The sequence below is a fragment of the Stylophora pistillata genome, chromosome 5, assembly GCF_964205215.1.
Source record: "Stylophora pistillata chromosome 5, jaStyPist1.2, whole genome shotgun sequence".
NCBI classification, from domain to species: Eukaryota; Metazoa; Cnidaria; class Anthozoa; order Scleractinia; family Pocilloporidae; genus Stylophora; species Stylophora pistillata.
The window spans coordinates 12494457-12512560 of record NC_142523.1 but is presented as its reverse complement, the minus strand read 5'-3'; the positions used below and the strand labels follow the sequence as shown (position 1 = coordinate 12512560).

Here is an 18104-nt window from a genome sequence, read left to right as displayed (position 1 = left end):
TTTTAATTTTGTACTGGAGAACGAGGCCAGTAGGGCTAATTCAAATTTAAACAAAAGAATATTAATCCAGCAGCCATTTATGAAAGTGGTCTATTAGCTTTGATGCTGCCCCCTTAGCCTGAAGCAAAAGAAAAGTGCTGTTTATTATTCCAAAAACATTTCAAAAACATTTGCTTACAATTTTTGCATAAGCGGTCAAAATTTGTATTGACATAGTTGCAGAGATGCCTGCTGCATCCCCCTCCCCAACTAAAAAATAGATGCCCACTTTGATCAAATCAATCTCCCTTCCACAAAAAAAAAATAGAAAACAAAGAACAACTGCAAGACCAGTTTGAGAAACAAGAAAAAAATTGTTTTGATTTGAGTAAATCTGGTGATATGATGTTAGCCAACAGTGGAGCAAAGCCTTTGAAAGGGTGAACCACATGGGAGACCGGGAGACTCCTTCTGCCTCCAGGAGATTCCCTGATAATCCAGGAGAGTCACTTAGATACTGACATTTATCCCTAACTTTGAGGGGTGATTTAATGGAAGTTTTGCCAGACCGTGTAAATTTATACACGGCTGATCACAGAACAAGAGATTAGAATAGAATATTTTACAAGAAAATGAATGAAAGTTGGAAAGGAAAATTAAAAACCACAGTGGAGTACAAGGTTCAATGCTTCCATCCTACTGCATGACCATCCTCCATTTGAGGCTCAAGAAATCCACGGAAGACTTTTCCATCATAACTCCATCTTGCGCCATATCCTTCAATACACCTCACTTCAATAACTTTAAGTCCATGTGGCAGACAGTGGATATTAATCCATGAAGCATCCTCTAGTATACGCATTACAACTGTATTAGCATGTTCATTTTTAACTTGTTCACTACCTGCACAGACACCCCACCATTCACTGGAGTCCCTGTGGCAATGTTTTGATAAGGCTCTTGCACCAACTGTCAAATTGGCATTTGGTCTGTGTTTCTTATTAAAGGATTCTATAAGAACTTCCACAGGAGAAGGAAAAATATCAACACTGCCTTGCGTGCGACGAATATTAAGCAGATCAAGCAGTCCTCTCACGCCGAGAAATTTTAAGATAGATGAAAACTGTTGACACTTTTCTTTATCAGATATTTCTGTCCAAGAATCATTAAGGGAGGACAATAAAAGCCAAATTTTTTCAGAAATTTCTTTTCTCTCTTCAGTGAAGTCTTCCTCTGATAGTGATCCACAAGATTGGCTTTTTGCAGGAAAATTCCCAGTAGTCATCCACTGGTATAACTTTTTAGAAATTTCCAAATAAAGTGGATATCTAGGATACTTTCCTTCTTTTGCCGGTAAGGTACGGAAAGTCTCTTCGGAAAGTAACAAAGTTTCGCACTGCCCTTTGGACATTATTCCAGCTTCCTGAACAATCCACGTTTCTAAGACTTTCTTAACGACCGTAGCTATGCCATGGACAGAAACCATCTTTCGGATTGAGAGACACATTATACTCATGTACACTATGGAGAAAATGGAAAATTCCTCCCCAGGCTCTCACGGAGTTAATATTCTGTTAGTTTCAAGATGGCAACCGATGGTAAGTTAGAACATAGTCTATGGTTAGAAGGGCCCATTTGAGCCAAAACACCTTTGCATTTGGCGTTGTCATCATAAAGTTGATCGTGTGTTTTCTACTTTAAGATGAGATCATCCGAAAGAGGCTGTTGATTGATGGAGAAGGTGCAGGTGACGATCGCAGAATTACCGCGCTTTTGAAGACATTTCTGAAATGGTGTAATTCCACTGGCGAGGAGGAAGACAAGTTAGTACTGTTTCATGCATGTATCCCTTAATCAAAGGACTTCTTTTTTTCAGATTTGTAGGTGTGATTTATAGGATAACTCGTTTCTAGAATGTCTTGTGCATAAATATTTCTATAGATTACGGTCGGCTGTAGAGCTCTTTGGAAAAATTATGCATGTTAAGATCCCTATTAACATAAGTAGATGATTCAGTAAAAGTTACATGGCACAACTTTTTCATTTTGTTTGTGTTGTTTCCCTCTTCAAGTGATGCCACATATCAGAAAATGCTTATTCAACTGGCTCAGTGCGAATTTGCCATTGGGAAAACACAGACTGTCTTTGAAATGAATGAGCTGGAAACTGAGAACTATGAGAAGATTTATAGTGAAATAGGTAAGAATAATATTTTATTTGGTAACTGAGAAAATTTGTTGTGTGACGGATTGATTTTGACAGGTGAGCTGTGATTGAAGTCTCTGCAGAAAATGAAGTGTGACTGAATAAATTCAGGTTTGGACAGCAGGGCTCGAATTTAATTTTTGGATCACTAACTCTTTGGGTTATAATTAGTAGACATCTTTTTTACTAACCAAATTATCAAGTTTGGTATCCAAGCTCACAAGTTACAATATGTCAAATATTAAACATTTTGATAATAATGACTAGGACAAATTAAAGAGTAGCTGAAATTGCATGGTGACCTTAAAAACATTGACAATTATGCACCTATTTTACTTCCCTCTCGTTTACCATGATAAGTCAAGAAGAGTACATCTACAGCACATTCTCTAAAAATAGTTTAAGTTGATTAAACAACTTGAGTATTCCAAGTATTCCTCTGAGAGGCGGGTCTACGTGCTCTTTGTCCTGAGGTCTACCAATGTTTAAATATGTTAGAAGATTTTACTAACCATGTTGAGTTAGTTGGACACATTTTTAGTAACCAAAGGTTGAAAATGACTAACCATTGGTTAACGGGTTACTGTTACTTTCAAGCCCTGGACAGGGGTTGATCTTGGGCCATTGTGCTCTATGTAATTCTTAATTCATTTCATTTTTTTTTATTTTTTTCATGCATATTATGACTTAATTTTATTCTTAAGTAGGTAATATTCTTTGAAAATAATGTTTGTCCATTTTATTTGTGTCCCCACATTAGTTTGGGATATCTCCCAAACTAGAAGGTTCTTTGACATGTTAATAAAGTTTCTCTCTATCTACTATCTACTATCTCTATCTATTTACATTATAAGAATTGTGTATAGACAATAAGGAGGAGAATTGATTTTGAAATCTTGGGAATTAAAGGGTTTAAGGTGAAATTTGGAGTTCTGGAAAAATCAATCTGAGCCTGGAAAAGTTCTTGAACTTTTTTTTGAAAAAGGGTACAAACCCTGGACTTAACAGTTTGTGGGTGAGTGTATTAAGTACTGTAAATGCCGGCATATAACCTGTACTTTTTTCCTACAATTTTTGTAACAAATTAGGGGTGGGACTTACTTGTGAGAACATCTGGTAAATGTGCCACAGGTTTGCATGAATTAACGCTATTCATCTATTCGGCATCTAGTCTGTATCAAATACCTGGCTACTTAGTTATAAACAACTCCAAAAATGTGTAACATTCTGTTAAAAATTTGACACGAACAAAAATAATACTAGTTGATCATTATCAGATTAAGATCAAATGTACCTGTAAGTCTAGATTAAGGAATATCATGTCCATACTATTACAGCTAATGTTAGAGGTAAGGATTCAAAGTATTCTCCATTCTCAATGTAACCGAGGTTACATGTGAGGACATTCATTGAAGTGACTAATGTGAACACATTTCTCTAGAATCCACCAGTGATTCCTTTCAATTTCCTTTCAGAAACTTTTATCTAAATTTGAGATACCAAACCCGAGGTGGGGCTTATACATAATTGTGGCTTATCTGATGTTGTTTACAGTATCCAATACCTACACATTACCTTGACAATCTGCATTCACATAACCACTGTTAAGTAAATGTGAAGATGTAAAATCTAAAATGAACTTCAGTTTGTTTCAATGGCTTCCTCCCTCGACTCAGTGTTGGACAATGTGTAACATTGTTCAAGAGAGAGGGGATTAAGTCACAAGTGTGACAAGAGTGTCTTTTTTTAAAGTCACAAGTGTGTTTAAACCGCCTCCCGGTTAGCTCAATGGATAGAGTGCTGGACTGTTGTGCGGGAGGTCGAGGGTTCGAGCCCTGGCTGGACCAACACTCAAGGTCTTAAAATGATTGAGAAGAATATGCTGCCTTTCTATAACATCAAGAAATGGTTAGATATTCTAGTCTTCTCGGATATGGACGAATAAACGGAGGTCCTGTCTCCTGCAGGGTTGGGGTAGGAGACGTTAATTTTCCACGCACGAGATCACTGTGAGATGGATGTCCTCCCCTGGGGTGGGATGGGTGGGTTTGTTGGAGCTTAAACCTCATAGGGGACCTATGTCCTATTGTTTCTGCTCCAGTACGTGGTACAAATCCATAAATAAAAAAAATAAAAATACAATAAAAGTGTTACAATCTCCATGCTGATTTGCCAAGCACTGTAGTACAGATTGTAGGTCAAACCTGATCCCAACCCCAGAGCAATGGGATAACACAGTGGTGAGAGCACTCTTCTCCCACCACTGTGGCCCAGGTTCATTTCCCAGACCTGGCGTCACATGTGGGTTGAATTTGTAGTTGGTTCTCGTGCTTACTCCAAGGGTTTTTCTCTGGGTCCTCCAGTTTTCCTCCCTCCACAAAAACCAACATTCCAAATTCCAATTTGACCTGGAGTTGATTGTTTTTAACATGAGCCACCAACTCGGGAGATTGGGCAACCACTTCCCACATTGTCAACTTTAAGTAAATTATTTACTTTTTATTTATTATTTCTATACCAAGAGGTTCATCTTTGAAGAAGCTAAAATTTTGATACATAATTATTTTGCTTTTTTAAAACAGAGCAGAGTATTTCACATGCCTATGAGGAAATTGGATCTTGCAAGACTGAGTTACAGAAAGCAAAGAGGATTCGAAGAAACAGACAAGGTACAAGAACATTGTAAATAATAATGTACCAGTACATTGGAATGGGAAATAACCATAATTTCCGGCCGTTTACCCGCGCGGCCAATTACCCGCACCGGCCAATTATTGCATGCAGCGGAAAAAAAAGTCAACAGATTACCCGCACTGGTGGATAACCCGCACCTTAAAAACAAAGGAAATTTGTACAAATGTGCTCCAGAATTCACAACGTTGCATACTTGACAGAATGCAAATTCGCGGCCACATTTTGTGCGAACGATTGTTCAGCGCCATGTTGATTACTAAAAAAAAATTGATATTTCTGGTTCTACTGGGCCTAACAAGTCCCTTAAAACGGGAAAATTATCTTCAGCCGAAGCTAGTGTTAACTGGAAATTTGTTACTGATGTGCCAGTTATCCTCGGTTTATTTTTGTCACCATCAAGGTTTTGTTTACATGCATGCCGATAGTAATTTGTTCGTAGTACAACTAATTGTGCGTGAAATAAACTCGAGTCAGCATCATGTTTTTATGACGCTTTGTGGCACTCTTAATACAATAAAACTCATCTGAGAGGTGGAAACGCAGGTAGGTGAGAATTTTTTTAATTCAACTGCCAGTAGATTTCAAAATTGTCACATAACCTGCACCTCCCTATTACCCACAGTGGCGTGTGTTTAAGGCCAAATCAACAGATTACCTGTGGGTAAACGGCCGGAAATTACGGTATGCAATGCTGGTCAGTTTTGACTAAGGGCAAACTGTCGATATGTTAGCATTAGCATAATTGTTAACCTAATAATGGTGTTTATCACTGAAGAGTTCTCTGTAGTAAAGAGAGATTTCTTTCCACTCACAATTTTTCCGAGTCCCATACTGATGACAAGATACATAACATCATTCCAAGCTTGACAAGACACATAACATCTTTCCAAGCAGCCTGCAGGACATGTGTCACATATGAAGCTAAGAATGGCTTTGCTCACCATGAGAGTCTCTGTGGCTGAGACTGACACTTGGCTGAGACTGACACTGAGATGTCACTTGGAACTGAGGACTTAGAATTTTTTTAATTGCTCCAGGCTTGAGACAAAAGAATAACATATTTTGAATACTAACTTTAGTCTTTATTTAGAATATGATGCCCTTGCCAAGGTCATTAGCCAACATCCAGAGAGGCAAGAAACACTACAGTAAGTGAGCTTTATTGTTGTATACAATGACTATATGACGTTCATATATTTTGAACTGCGGTATTAGATACGTGCGATGCACGATCCTTGCAGTAGGGAGCGCTATTTATGCAATAGCGAAAATCAGACCTGAAAAAAATCAGGCCTGTACGGGATTCGAACCACTGACCTCTGCAGTACTAGTGCAGCTAGTATCGCAGAGGTCAACTTAACGGCCTGCTCCCAGTTGGCTTGTTAGCTCAATTGGTAGAGCGCTGCACTAGTATCGCAGAGGTCAGTGGTTCGAATCCCGTACAGGCCTGATTTTTTTTTTTTTTTTCAGGTCTGATTTTCACTATTGCATAAATAGGGCTCTCTACTGCGAGGATTGTGCATCATACTTTGTTGTTGTGTTAACTTATCCCTTCTTGAGTGATTAAATGACCTTTTGTTGTAAGAGAGTATGTGCAACTCATTTGTATGAACCCAGCAGGCAAAGTTTTTGAGAGATATCTATCTAAGTAGTAGTTTATTTTTAATTTGGTTTACATGTGCTACATTGAAACTATGGTAACTGCTCAACTGAATTTTCTCCTAACAGACAAATTGAAGAACTTGATAAAGAACTCAGTTCTCTCACAACTACCAAAGAGAGTCTTTTTTCCAAGGTAGGTAGGTAAATAAACCTGAAAGAACTGAAATAAGTAAGGGCACAGTAGACTAAAGGGTAAAAGCCAATGGTAGGGTGAATAAACATTATTATTGACCCCATATGCAGAATGTCTCAAAGTTTCCTTAACTTTAAGTAACAAGGGAGACTATGCCTCTTCTCCCATGGATGGGTAAGTAAAGCCAGTTTTCACTAGCTACACAAGCATAACAGCTGGTATTTTGCCGTGAAAACCACCTGAGCACATTAGCATAATTAATAGCACAAGCACAAGGATCAAAATTTTTCCTATTTCTTGTGCCAGTGCTTATGCTTGTCAACATTTATTTTCATTTGGCATATAAACCTCATGCTTGCGCTTGTGCTTAAACTTGTGCTTGTTTCATGAATGAAAACCTGGCTTAAGTAGTACGTGTAATCCCTTCCTCGGAATTTTCATAGCATTTTAATAGGGCATGGTAACTATGTACATGTTGATGTGTGAGGAATTTTGAGGTGTAATACATGTAGATGGTATAAAACTTGATAGATCCCGCAGAACTTTATGAACCAGAAATTCTGTCTGTTGCCGGAGTAAGTCAAGTGCAAAAGTGGTTTGAAAACATCAATGATTTATTTGATTGGATATTTTTTTTTCTTTCATTTTAGCTTGAACTGAGACAGAAACAGTTCCATCTTCTTATCAACACGATTCACGAGTTACAACAGATGCTAGAAGGTAAGAGTTTTCCATAACTGTTTACACTCTAACATCAGTATGTATATTTTCACCATACTGTTTTCCATAAATTTCCAAAATTGCTGACAAGGAGAATTTCTCAATCAATCAAGAGCTTCTTTAGTATGTGATCATTTCCTTTATTCTTGTGACCTTGATGTTTGATTCAGGGGTAATATTGTAAGGCGAAACTAGATGCTGGTCACTTCAAGGGGTCTAAGAATTTTAAAAAAAAAAAGACAATGGGCTCAAAGGGTTGAAATACCTTCCCTCCCCTTAGCACTTTATTAAGGGTCTTTGTCCATTTTGTCTCAACAGAAGACAAAACAGATACAGATGAACCATCCTCTACTACTGAACCTTCTGCCATGGACACTAGCTAATTTCTTTTGATTTATGTCAAGCCTGTGTAGCTGCCAGTTTCGTTTGCACCAAAGGGATAAACCACTTCTACACTTACTGCAAAGTGTACTTGAAACTATGAACCACTTCCAAAACTGCCAGCTACTCAGGCTAACTTATGCCAAATGCTTTGTGTACATAGTGCTTATTAAACTTTTAAAAAAGGGAAACTATAAGTTGCTGGGACAATTTCTAGTTTTGTGAGAGGGCATTTTGAGGAAAGAAAATTGTATTTTTCCAGATACTTTTTGTGCTCTTTAAAAACAATATTTATCTAAACGATGCTTAGAACACTTTATCCATTGAGCTTAAATTGGAAAAACAGTAACAAAGTGTGGGTCGTTTTGATTAGGAAAGGGATTTCTGGGTGGTTCCCTTCGCCCTCCTTTATCGCGAGAAGGCTTTTTCGCGGGCTAAGAAATGTTGTGAGTGATATTTAGTCAATAACGGTTTCTGAAAGATGGCATCGTTCGGGGGCACCACAAGCGATGGCTAGCCCCCGGGTCAAAAATTTAAGGCGAGTCCCTCTACTTGATCACGAGGAACACGGATCTTTAGCTCCCCGTAGCCCAACACGTATGCCGGGCATCGCCCGTACCATTCGAATCGCTTTAGAGTTTGACACCTATCTATAACTTATCAAATCTACACAATTATGGGAGCTTATATTGTGCGCATGCGCCTTTAATCGGTTCTTCAATTTAAGTGCAGATGGTCTCGGTAAATTTTAAACGTGTTGATAATCCTTGGACTGTTTTGCCGCGCGTTCTTTACACACTGTTCTTAACGTGTTCGTCTTGCCGTACTTTTTCTCCTCATCGCACCATCGTCAGGAGCAATTTTGGAAATTTAAGTCAAAATCTTAAAAGTTGTCACTCCGATTTCTATGAATGCAGCAGCTTCCCTATGAGAATCAATTCGTTTCTTCTTACAGACAGACACAAGTGAAAATGTGATTTAGTTCATATTCTGTCTGATATTTACGAAATTACCCACGAGAAACTAAAAAACCGCCGACATATTTCCCGCTCCGAAGATTTACGAAGCTTCTCAGTTAGCTTTATCGGCCGTGGGTATTGTTTGAGTCTTCCTTATGTATAAAGTTTAGTAGCAAGTCGCACAGAATCAAATTTCTTCATGCACCAACATTAACAATTTGCTGAATCACTTCCTTGAATTAAGATCAGAATTTTGCCATGAATTTGGAAGAAGATTGTATACACCCCCAACAACCTCACCCCACCTCACTTCATCTGATCTCTCAACGCTTAGTCTATCTGTACGTTTTTCAGTAAAAGTTCTGTTAAATAATAACATATTTAACCAGGGTAAACCCGTCAGCAGAAGCTGTTATCAATAGGTGCCCTGGGAAACAATAAAATAGCAAAATAATAATAAAAGCCCTGAGAACTATTGCAATATACTTAATAACATAAAAACTATAGGAAAGTAAATGCATAGAAGAAGTATCAAAGGTAAAATTAAAAGTTAATTGCATAGAAAATCCTTTAAGCTTCGTTTTGAACATTAATAGGGATTCAAGTTCTTTCAGGTTTGGTGGTAAATTATTGAAAGCTTGTGCCCCAAAATAAAAGCACCCTTAGTAGATTCGATGTGAACAATTGGAACTAAAAGGTCAAGACCATTACGCCCGGTAAAGTAATTATGTGATAACTTGACAAAATATTCTTTGAACATTTCAGGAGCAATGTTATTGACACATTTCACTCAACCATTTTATCCTACTGAGTGCGTTACCGGTCTTAGTCTCTCAAGTGCGAGAAAGAGATTTAGCACCGCGTTTACTCGAAACGGCGAACGTCAGCTTGCCCTTTTACGATCCACGTAAAATAGCGTGGACCGTGCTGCTTTAGCTTTGCGTGAGCTCACGTCCTGGGGGATTAGAAGGCTCCCTTGTATGTCTTAATTACAGGGAATAGTTTTGGTGTCCTTTTCCGGCATTAACTTCTACTTCACGTAGAAACAGCAAAGGGCAACCGGCAACCGGCAAACGTGAAAAACTTGCGGGAAAAACAATGTCATGTGGTCATTCTTGCCGTTCGCATTTCACGTAAACGCGGTGCTAAATATCTCTATTGTTGTCGAAACCTCCTCTTCTTATCTCTAAATCTCTGGGATGTTAGAACGCGTAGCTTGAAGTTCACGCTCTCGTTCATTACATAAATAGCTTTTTCTCCTTTTTGTTTCCCTCATTCTGCTGAGGTTTCTAACCTTTTCCTAGCTTTTAAAAATGAAAAAAAAATCGTAAGTAACTAGTAAGTATTCATCTAACTATCAAGTATGAGAACTTTTAAAAATTCAGTCTCAACTTGGGAGCTCAAGATGCAAATTTACACCAACCTCGTTCATAAGGATTCATTCGAGAGGCTGAGTATGCACGTGCAGATTGATCTTTCATCTCATTTACATTTTGTGGTTCCTCATGGTTTGCAATGTTTCACCTCTCAGGGAGATTGAACTGAAAAAGTTGTAAAGTAATGAAGTCTGACTTCCAAAATGTGGCTGAAAGCTTCAAGGAAGCGTCTGTGCTTGAAGATTTGGCATTGACTGATAGCTCGCCAGAAAGTCTTGTACTTCAGTAACGCTGACGAGGTAAGAGTTGAGTTGAACATGAAAATTGTCGTCCAACTCGTCAATTGGTAATAAGAAGATTCTGAACAGTGCTTGTTATTTACAAAAAAAACAATTTTTCGCTCAGTTCTGCGCAAGGGACCGGAGTTGGTAGATAAAAATAACACAGTTTAAAGGGAAAATTAATCGAATAAAACGCATTACCCTATCCAAACCATTTAGAGATTTCCTCTCTGGATAATAAATCTTACCTGAGATCATCTGAGTAAAAACGTGTACGCGAGTATAGGTCACGATTATTTCTAACTGAATAAGCGATTAATTCATTTACAACGAATGTGCTTGCATGGCAGAAAACTTTTGCATTGTTTTACAGGCCAAAAATTTTCGAACTTAGGATTATAACTTAACCTACGAACCAGCAGAAATAAGATTATGGTTTTTTCCTTTTTAGATAAACAGCTTTGAAGAAAATCACAAAATAAAGCAAAGGAGTGGATTGAAAGAAGCGAAAACAACGAATTTAGCTCAGGTAAGCGATAGAAATATGATTGTTACAAACAGGCCTAATATGTGTACATGTGGCTGCTGGGCAAGAGTTCCATATAATTACTGATACCCATGAAATTCTATTGTTCTCTCTCTGCATTAAATCAACGATTGTAGTCATTTAAGATGACAAAAAAACTGTATGAGGAAAACGGAGGCGGTCCTTTTGTTAGCACGGAAATTATCAGGGGTAATATAATTAAACGCGCTAAATAAGCATGCTGCAATATCAAAAATATTGCAGTGTGCAGGTTACATTATTGCTTCTTCCGCTCCTCAAGACTTTCAAAACCCACGCCCATTTCCGGCGGCTGGCGTCTAACCCGCTTCAAACACCTATGTGTGATAAATCTCCACACCGCATTCTAAATCTCCACACCGCATTCCAAATCTCCACACCGAATTCTAAATCTCCACACCGAATTCCAAATCTCCACACCGAATTCTAAATCTCCACACCGAATTCTTAATCTCCACACCGAATTCTAAATCTCAACGCCGAATTCAAATTGCTCACACCGAATTCCAAAGATCTGGGAGACTGGACCGAGTATTGTTTCATGGAATTGAATTATGGGGAAAAGAAAATGACGACTAGAACAGTAGCGTTAAAATGTGATGACTGTGGCGCAACGATATCTATTAACCGATTTTGTTCCAACTGCGGTATCGAGCTTGATCTCGAAAAGCTACCGATGAGGGGTACGAGTATGAAGTTATTTTGTGTTTTTTGCAAAAGTACCGTGGAATCCACATGAATGAATAACATTGAGCAATAGACTGCAAAAACATCAATTTCACCTAAAACTAAGCAATATATTGCCCCGGAAGCAGAGTAATCATTGAAGAACAACACTAAACCAATGCAGGAAACTCTCTCCCTACAGAAACATTGCAGTATCTACTCAAAATATTGCATCTTAGCCTATACGAAAAACACAACTTATGCCCCAACAGAAAGGATCATGGATACGTACACACAGTTGGCCAAAAGTAAGAGTCAATAGAAACAAAGCATTTTCGATCCCTCTAGCGAGTACGAAATGGTTGTGAAACACCTCATGTGTGACTAATACCGAGAACGAATCTCTACCAGTCTATTAAGTTAATCGGCAACTGATGAGATCCACAAGATTAGGATCGAAACCACGGTCTTGCCTGACCACCTACAGAAAATGTCGAAAGACGCCTGTGAGGCGTGAGTAGTCCAGTGGTCAGTGCGCTGGACTCTGGGTTAAAGGGCCCGGGTTCAAGTCCTGGCTGGGGCTTAACGTTGAGTCCTTAAGCAAGACACTTCACTCACATTGTTTCGTCTTCTCGGATAGGACGTAAAGCCGGAGGTCCCGTCTCTTAAAGGGTAAGGGGTAAGAGACGTTAATTTCCCACGCACGAGATTACTGTGTGCTGGATGTCCTCCCCTGGGGTGGGTTGGGTGGGAAAAAAGCAGGTCCACATCAGCTTATACAGTTGCCAATAAATTCAACCTGCTTGAACAAATAAACATGATGATGATGATGATGATGATGATGATGATGATGATGATAACGGCAGATGGGCTACTAAACGCCCCGGGCCAAAGCAATGTATTTTTTGACGAAATTTTCCGTCGTTTGTTTTAATTTTACAGCTCTCGCTCATACATTTCCTTAAGCTGGTCGCAATGTTTGTCTGAGTCTGTGCGGGGGGTCTCATAGGTTATCACGTAACAAAATCTATTTTTAGTAATAGTATAAAGCGCTATTCGATGAAACAATACTCGGTCCAGTCTCCCAGATCTTTGGAATTCGGTGTAAGCAATTTGAATTCGGCTTTGAGGTTTAGAATTCGGTGTGGAGATTTAGAATTCGGCGTGGAGATTTAGAATTCGGCGTGGAGATTTAGAATTCGGCGTGGAGATTTAGAATTCGGCGTGGAGATTTAGAATTCGGCGTGGAGATTTAGAATTCGGTGTGGAGATTTAGAATTCGGTGTGGAGATTTAGAATTCGGAGTGGAGATTTAGAATTCGGTGTGGAGAATTAGAATTCGGTGTGGAGAATTAGAATTCGGTGTGGAGATTTAAAATTCGGTGTGGAAATTTAGAATTCGGTGTGGAGATTTAGAATTCGGAGTGGAGATTTAGAATTCGGTGTGGAGAATTAGAATTCGGTGTGGAGATTTAGAATTCGGTGTGGAGATTTAAAATTCGGTGTGGAGAATTAGAATTCGGTGTGGAGATTTAGAATTCGGTGTGGAGATTTAAAATTCGGTGTGGAGAATTAGAATTCGGTGTGGAGATTTAGAATTCGGTGTGGAGATTTAGAATTCGGTGTGCAGTTGTGGGCCACCGTAGTTATTTAATGGAAAGCAGTTCATATTTGAGCAACTACTCAACCGTCGCTCAGAAACGATCTAAAATTCTATGAGCCAAGAATCAACCTTAAAAAAAAAATGAAGATGAAAATAAGGAGGGAAAGATTAAGAAGAACACGTTTTTGAGAAACACTTTCTGCCAGTTTTAGCTGTAGAAATGAATTGTAAATAGACTTTCGGACTTTTTGTCAGAAAAAGACATGCAAAAAGCTTTTCCATTTGAATCACATTAAATTGCTCTATGTAACTCGTCATCAACAAAGAATGATTGGAATATAAACAAACTTTGCGGGTACATTTGCAAAAATATGACAGCTGCATCTTTTAAAAGTGTGAAATTACAAAAGGGGCGTGGATTAGTGCGACTTAGTTTTTCATTTGCTCGTTATCGTGAAAAACTTGATTTACGGTAAAATTTTTTACCACTTTGTTTTTCGAGAAGGAGTAGGGAAGGTGGAGAAGTGCTATCTATTCATCGTTGTTTTAAAACTTCGAGTATTTGTAAGGGAAGCTTTGGAAAGATTTTCGTATAACCCCTGAAGTAATTGTCCCAAAGGTAATCTTTCTTTTTCTCTATTGTCGTCTTTATTCGTTAACTATCTACATAATGAAATATGAAGCCGTATAGAAGTCTTGCCCAAACTTTGTTTAAACGATTGTCAATTCTGATGACATATTTTCATACTCTTTTGGTAAGACTTCAGGAACTTGACAAAAGATCTCGTTAAGAACGATAGCATTTCCGGACTTTATCTCAAATATTACCTTCAACTAGTAACGATCACATTACAATGACATTACACATTACGATCACATTGCACATTACAATTTTTTCAACTTTTTCTTCTACGTAAAAATATGATGAAGAGTTTATTTTTAGTTTCCCAAAGGCTTGAACTAAATTTGATCATTTAGAGGAACAAAAGCATCTGAAACTCAAAATTTGATGAGCTGCAACAACAGCTTCAAAGAAGAAAATATTAAACTCGCGGAACAGTCGACAAACTTCGAGATAACCTCGGTTTTGCAGGGTGTGAACTTTTTCTTTCTTTTGTCAGTCATCTTCCCAGACCCATTATTGTTTTGATCTCGCTATCATTTTTTCTGACTTCTATATTCTTAGTCCGTCACTCGTGAACGTAATAGGACACTCTCTACACATGTCTTCGAGGATCGAACGTCTCTAAGGGCCGGTTTTTTAAACATAGTTTTTTCGCTTTTTTCAAAAACTGTGTCTTTAACGATCCTCAATTTAGCACAACCCTTTTATCTCAAAATTTATTTTTGTGAACAGTATCAAGACCAAAAGCTTACAGTGAAAGGAGATTTTTTTACTCCGAATACTTTCAGAAATAAATGGTTATATTGATTTACCCGACTTAATAACAAAAATTTCCTGAAAACACTCGGCTTCTTATATTTGCAATGTAAACCTAATTAAATTGAATTTATTTTTGTTTATTTGTTTATCAATTTAACATTTTTTACTCTTTTTCTCTAATTTTTCTTGTGAGCCGTTTGTTTTAGTATATATATATATATATAATATAACCACTGCTCGCCTCGATTAGCTAATCTGCTAACTGCAGACATTAAACATTGCTTTCTGTAAATTATGCCATAATTAATTAATAAATCAATAAAAACAAAGTAATAAATTTGATCAAATCAACCAGAGAATCCCCGAGGCCCACTGATTGCGTAAAACCGTGGTTTGAGTTAGACCTCGTGTAAATGACCATCCCATACAACGAATGCAAATATGGCGTCCAATTTGAGTTGTCATTGTTCTGGACTGACTAGCCTCTCACACATGTAATAATCCTTTTGTATTTCCACGTGAAGACGAGGCTAGTCAGTCCAGAACAAGGGCAATTCAAATTAGACGCCATATTTGTATTCGGTGTATAGTCTTCATCAAAAATCCAAAGACACAATTTTTAAAAAATAATCTACAGCTTATCTTTCTTTTACTATCAATGGTTTTGTAGGAGCAAGTTTTATTTTGTTATTATTTTGAACATGTTCATTTGTATTATCTTGCAGTTTATTTTATACCCTCGCCGATAAGGAAGAGGAGAGAGACGACGAAATCACAGACAAAATTTGTAGTGTTTAGACATTTCGTTACTGTTATATAGATTAATCTATGCGCTAAGAATCATGGTACTGTAACATGGCGTGCTCGCTGGTGTAGATTAAAGAAACCATTGAGTTTATCTGCACTTTTCTGGGTATTAACAGGCTATCATTACAAAATTTTTTTTCTTCGCGAAAGAAAGTTGAAAGCTAGTTTTAGAGGTAACAACTGTAATTTAGCGCCGCTAATCGTGTTCTAGTACAAATTCGTGAATTTATTTAATGCAAACTCAGAACTTTGTTGTCAAGACAAAACAAAGCGAACAATGTAGGCTAGTCAAGATAAGATAGTCTTGAATTGACAAACATTTGTTAAACATTTTGTATCTAAAAGCCAGCCTTTCTGGTAAATTAATTAGATATCATTTTGTTAAGAAAAACATCGGAAATTTTCCAGATTTTGAAGTAAGTTACTTTTTGTCGATAAGATGCGCAGTTGATTATCCCGTCATGGAAACGGCGCAATATAAATCCACAATTTTATTATTTTAAGAGGCATACTTCTTCAATAATTGTCAAAAATTTTGACGGATCTTTGAGACTTAAAATTACATTATTACACTACTTTTTAAGTCCTGTCACATAGTGAGAAGCTTTCCATTAAAATTTTTTTCGATGTTTATTAATTTTTAGGTGTTTAAGTAGTCAGGCTTTATTAATATTCTTGCATGATTAGCTGAGTTTTTGAGACTTTTTGTTTTGAATTTGTGATTTAGATCACATCGATCAGTATTTCTTATCAGCTAAAAGGGTTAGACTTATCTAATTTCTGCTGTTTATATTTTGTAAATCTGCAATTTCCTTGGCAAAGTTCTCGACAAAGTTTACTGTAAAAGGTAAAAGTTGGACTTGCACACATGATTTATCCTGTTTGCCAGCTTGTGCTTAGACTTTTGTAAAAATTATCACTTGTTAATAGAGTTGTATCAATAAATAAACTTACAAACAAATACAAGATGTGCTTCCGCTTTATTGTCGTAAACTATTCGCACAACAAGCAAAAAAATTCGCGCTTTTAAAAGGGCCTGGTAACTAGTCAAAATATAGGCTCTCTCTTTTACATTTTTTTTTTGCGTATGGAGGGTTGCCGAAAGGAAAAAATTCTGCGGATTTGAACAGCGTTTAGCGTTAAAACAAAAAAATATGCTTGACTTTTGATGGGAGAAAATCGATCGCACGATGCAAGATTTTTTTCCTGCCAAAAGACTTAGTATATTTTTTTAACACACACGACACAGTTCAAAAAGGCAGCCTTTTTTTCCATAGACAATTTTCCCGCCAAACCGGTTTTTTTTTTGGAAGTTATATTTTTCAGTGCCACTTCATTGTAACGAAAATGTTTTCAGTCTGGCCAAGACTTTTCTCAAAACTGTGGTCGGCCCTTTTATAAGTGCTGAATATTTAATAAATCATCATTTTTTGGCTCGCAAACATCAATTAATTTCCTTGACGTGATTCTAAAGGATGCGACTAAATGATACGTTTTTATAGGTTTTATTTCAGCCAATAAACTTCTAAGATTTTCAGACATATCTTCATAAAGCTTCTGCGATCATCTTAAGAACTTGAAATAAAAAGAACTAATTTAATCGCAGTGTCTTCGAGAATAATCTGAGCTGAAGTTATCCCTAGGCTTTCTAACTGATTACATTTTCTACTTGCATCGTAAACCCAGCTGTATTAGCTACAACTTTCCGCTCCCAACACTGATTTTTAAGGTCTCGCAGTTAGAGAGAATAAAATTAAGGCCCTCTATGAGGATATTGTCGAAGAAAGAGTCACAGCTTGTTAGGAAATGATGGGGTATTTCTTATAGCACCATTTCCAAACAAAGAAAAAAGGCGTGGGAACCACGATCCATCAAATAATCGGCACAAGAACGAAACTGTTTTAAGTCACCTTAACCATCGAGCCTCCAAGTGTGACTAACATCAAGACTTTCCTTATAACATCACCCCTGAATCACACATTGAGGTCACAAGAATAAAGGGAATGATCACCAGCTAGAGAAGCTGTTGATTTATAAACAAATTCTCCTTGTCAGCACCTTAGAAAATGTATAATGAACAATATAGAGAATATGCATATTGATGTTAGACCTTTAAGGGTTTAAACTGAGTAACAACGCTTGTGCAAACATTGCAAAACTGATAAAAAAAAAGTAGCAGTAACTGACCTGTTTTTGATCTGTCTCCATGGACTTTATCGCGTCAATATATATTTGCACTTACCAATACTTGGCTGTGTAGCCGCGCGATGCGGTTCCAGTCGAGGCCCACAAATTGACCCTTGCTCACCATAGAGTCTCCAGTAGCTCAGTGGTTAGAGCATCCGACTAGACCACGGAGGGTTGTGGGTTCAAGTCCCATCTGGGGCTCGGATTTTTCTAGTACACTAAAATTGTTTCATCTTTAATATAAATTTTATAATCCATTATGGTAATTTTTCTGGTGTGACTACCTGAGGAGCGGATACCAACAAATAAAATGTTTAACGTGAAACAGCGAAGTTTCATTTTGGGAGGTGTTGTAGGGGGGGGGGGGCACCATTGTTTAAAATTGATGAGAAATTGCCAATAATTCCTGTGATGTTATTGTCTGTCCTTCCGCCTTAAACACGAAGGCGCGCTATATAAGGAAGTCTTCACTGGGAAGACCTGGGCTCATTTGTCACTCACC

General features: G+C 37.6%; 2 protein-coding genes and 1 long non-coding RNA gene across 3 annotated transcripts; 2 read left to right on the top strand and 1 right to left on the bottom strand.

Annotated features, from left to right (window-relative positions):
• Window positions 1-124: 124 nt before the first annotated feature.
• On the bottom strand, window positions 125-1515 carry LOC111339424 (uncharacterized). Its single transcript, XM_022946079.2, has one exon. It carries the CDS (start codon window positions 1493-1495, stop codon window positions 662-664), a length of 834 nt encoding a protein of 277 aa, XP_022801814.2. The 5' UTR covers window positions 1496-1515; the 3' UTR covers window positions 125-661.
• On the top strand, window positions 1494-7965 carry LOC111339430 (THO complex subunit 7 homolog). Its single transcript, XM_088759899.1, has 8 exons — window positions 1494-1577; window positions 1682-1802; window positions 2051-2178; window positions 4767-4853; window positions 5969-6026; window positions 6607-6673; window positions 7324-7393; window positions 7712-7965. The coding sequence occupies exons 1-8, from the start codon at window positions 1565-1567 to the stop codon at window positions 7774-7776; spliced, it is 609 nt and encodes a 202-aa protein (XP_088616025.1). The 5' UTR covers window positions 1494-1564; the 3' UTR covers window positions 7777-7965.
• A 2454-nt stretch (window positions 7966-10419) lies between these two features.
• LOC111339431 (uncharacterized) lies at window positions 10420-16381 on the top strand. The gene is made up of 2 exons (XR_016001141.1): window positions 10420-10919; window positions 15334-16381. It is a non-coding gene; the product is annotated as an uncharacterized LOC111339431 (long non-coding RNA).
• The last annotated feature ends 1723 nt before the right edge of the window (window positions 16382-18104 follow it).

What these genes read in the sequence shown, in the direction of transcription:
- LOC111339424 (XM_022946079.2), bottom strand. Translation starts at nt 1,495, where the DNA reads ATGAGTATAATGTGTCTCTCAATCCGAAAGATGGTTTCTGTCCATGGC.
- LOC111339430 (XM_088759899.1), top strand. An exon ending in GAAGATTTATAGTGAAATAG is followed by an intron (nt 2,179 to 4,766) that starts GTAAGAATAATA and finishes TTTTTAAAACAG; the next exon opens with AGCAGAGTATTTCACATGCC. An exon ending in GAGAGGCAAGAAACACTACA is followed by an intron (nt 6,027 to 6,606) that starts GTAAGTGAGCTT and finishes TTCTCCTAACAG; the next exon opens with ACAAATTGAAGAACTTGATA.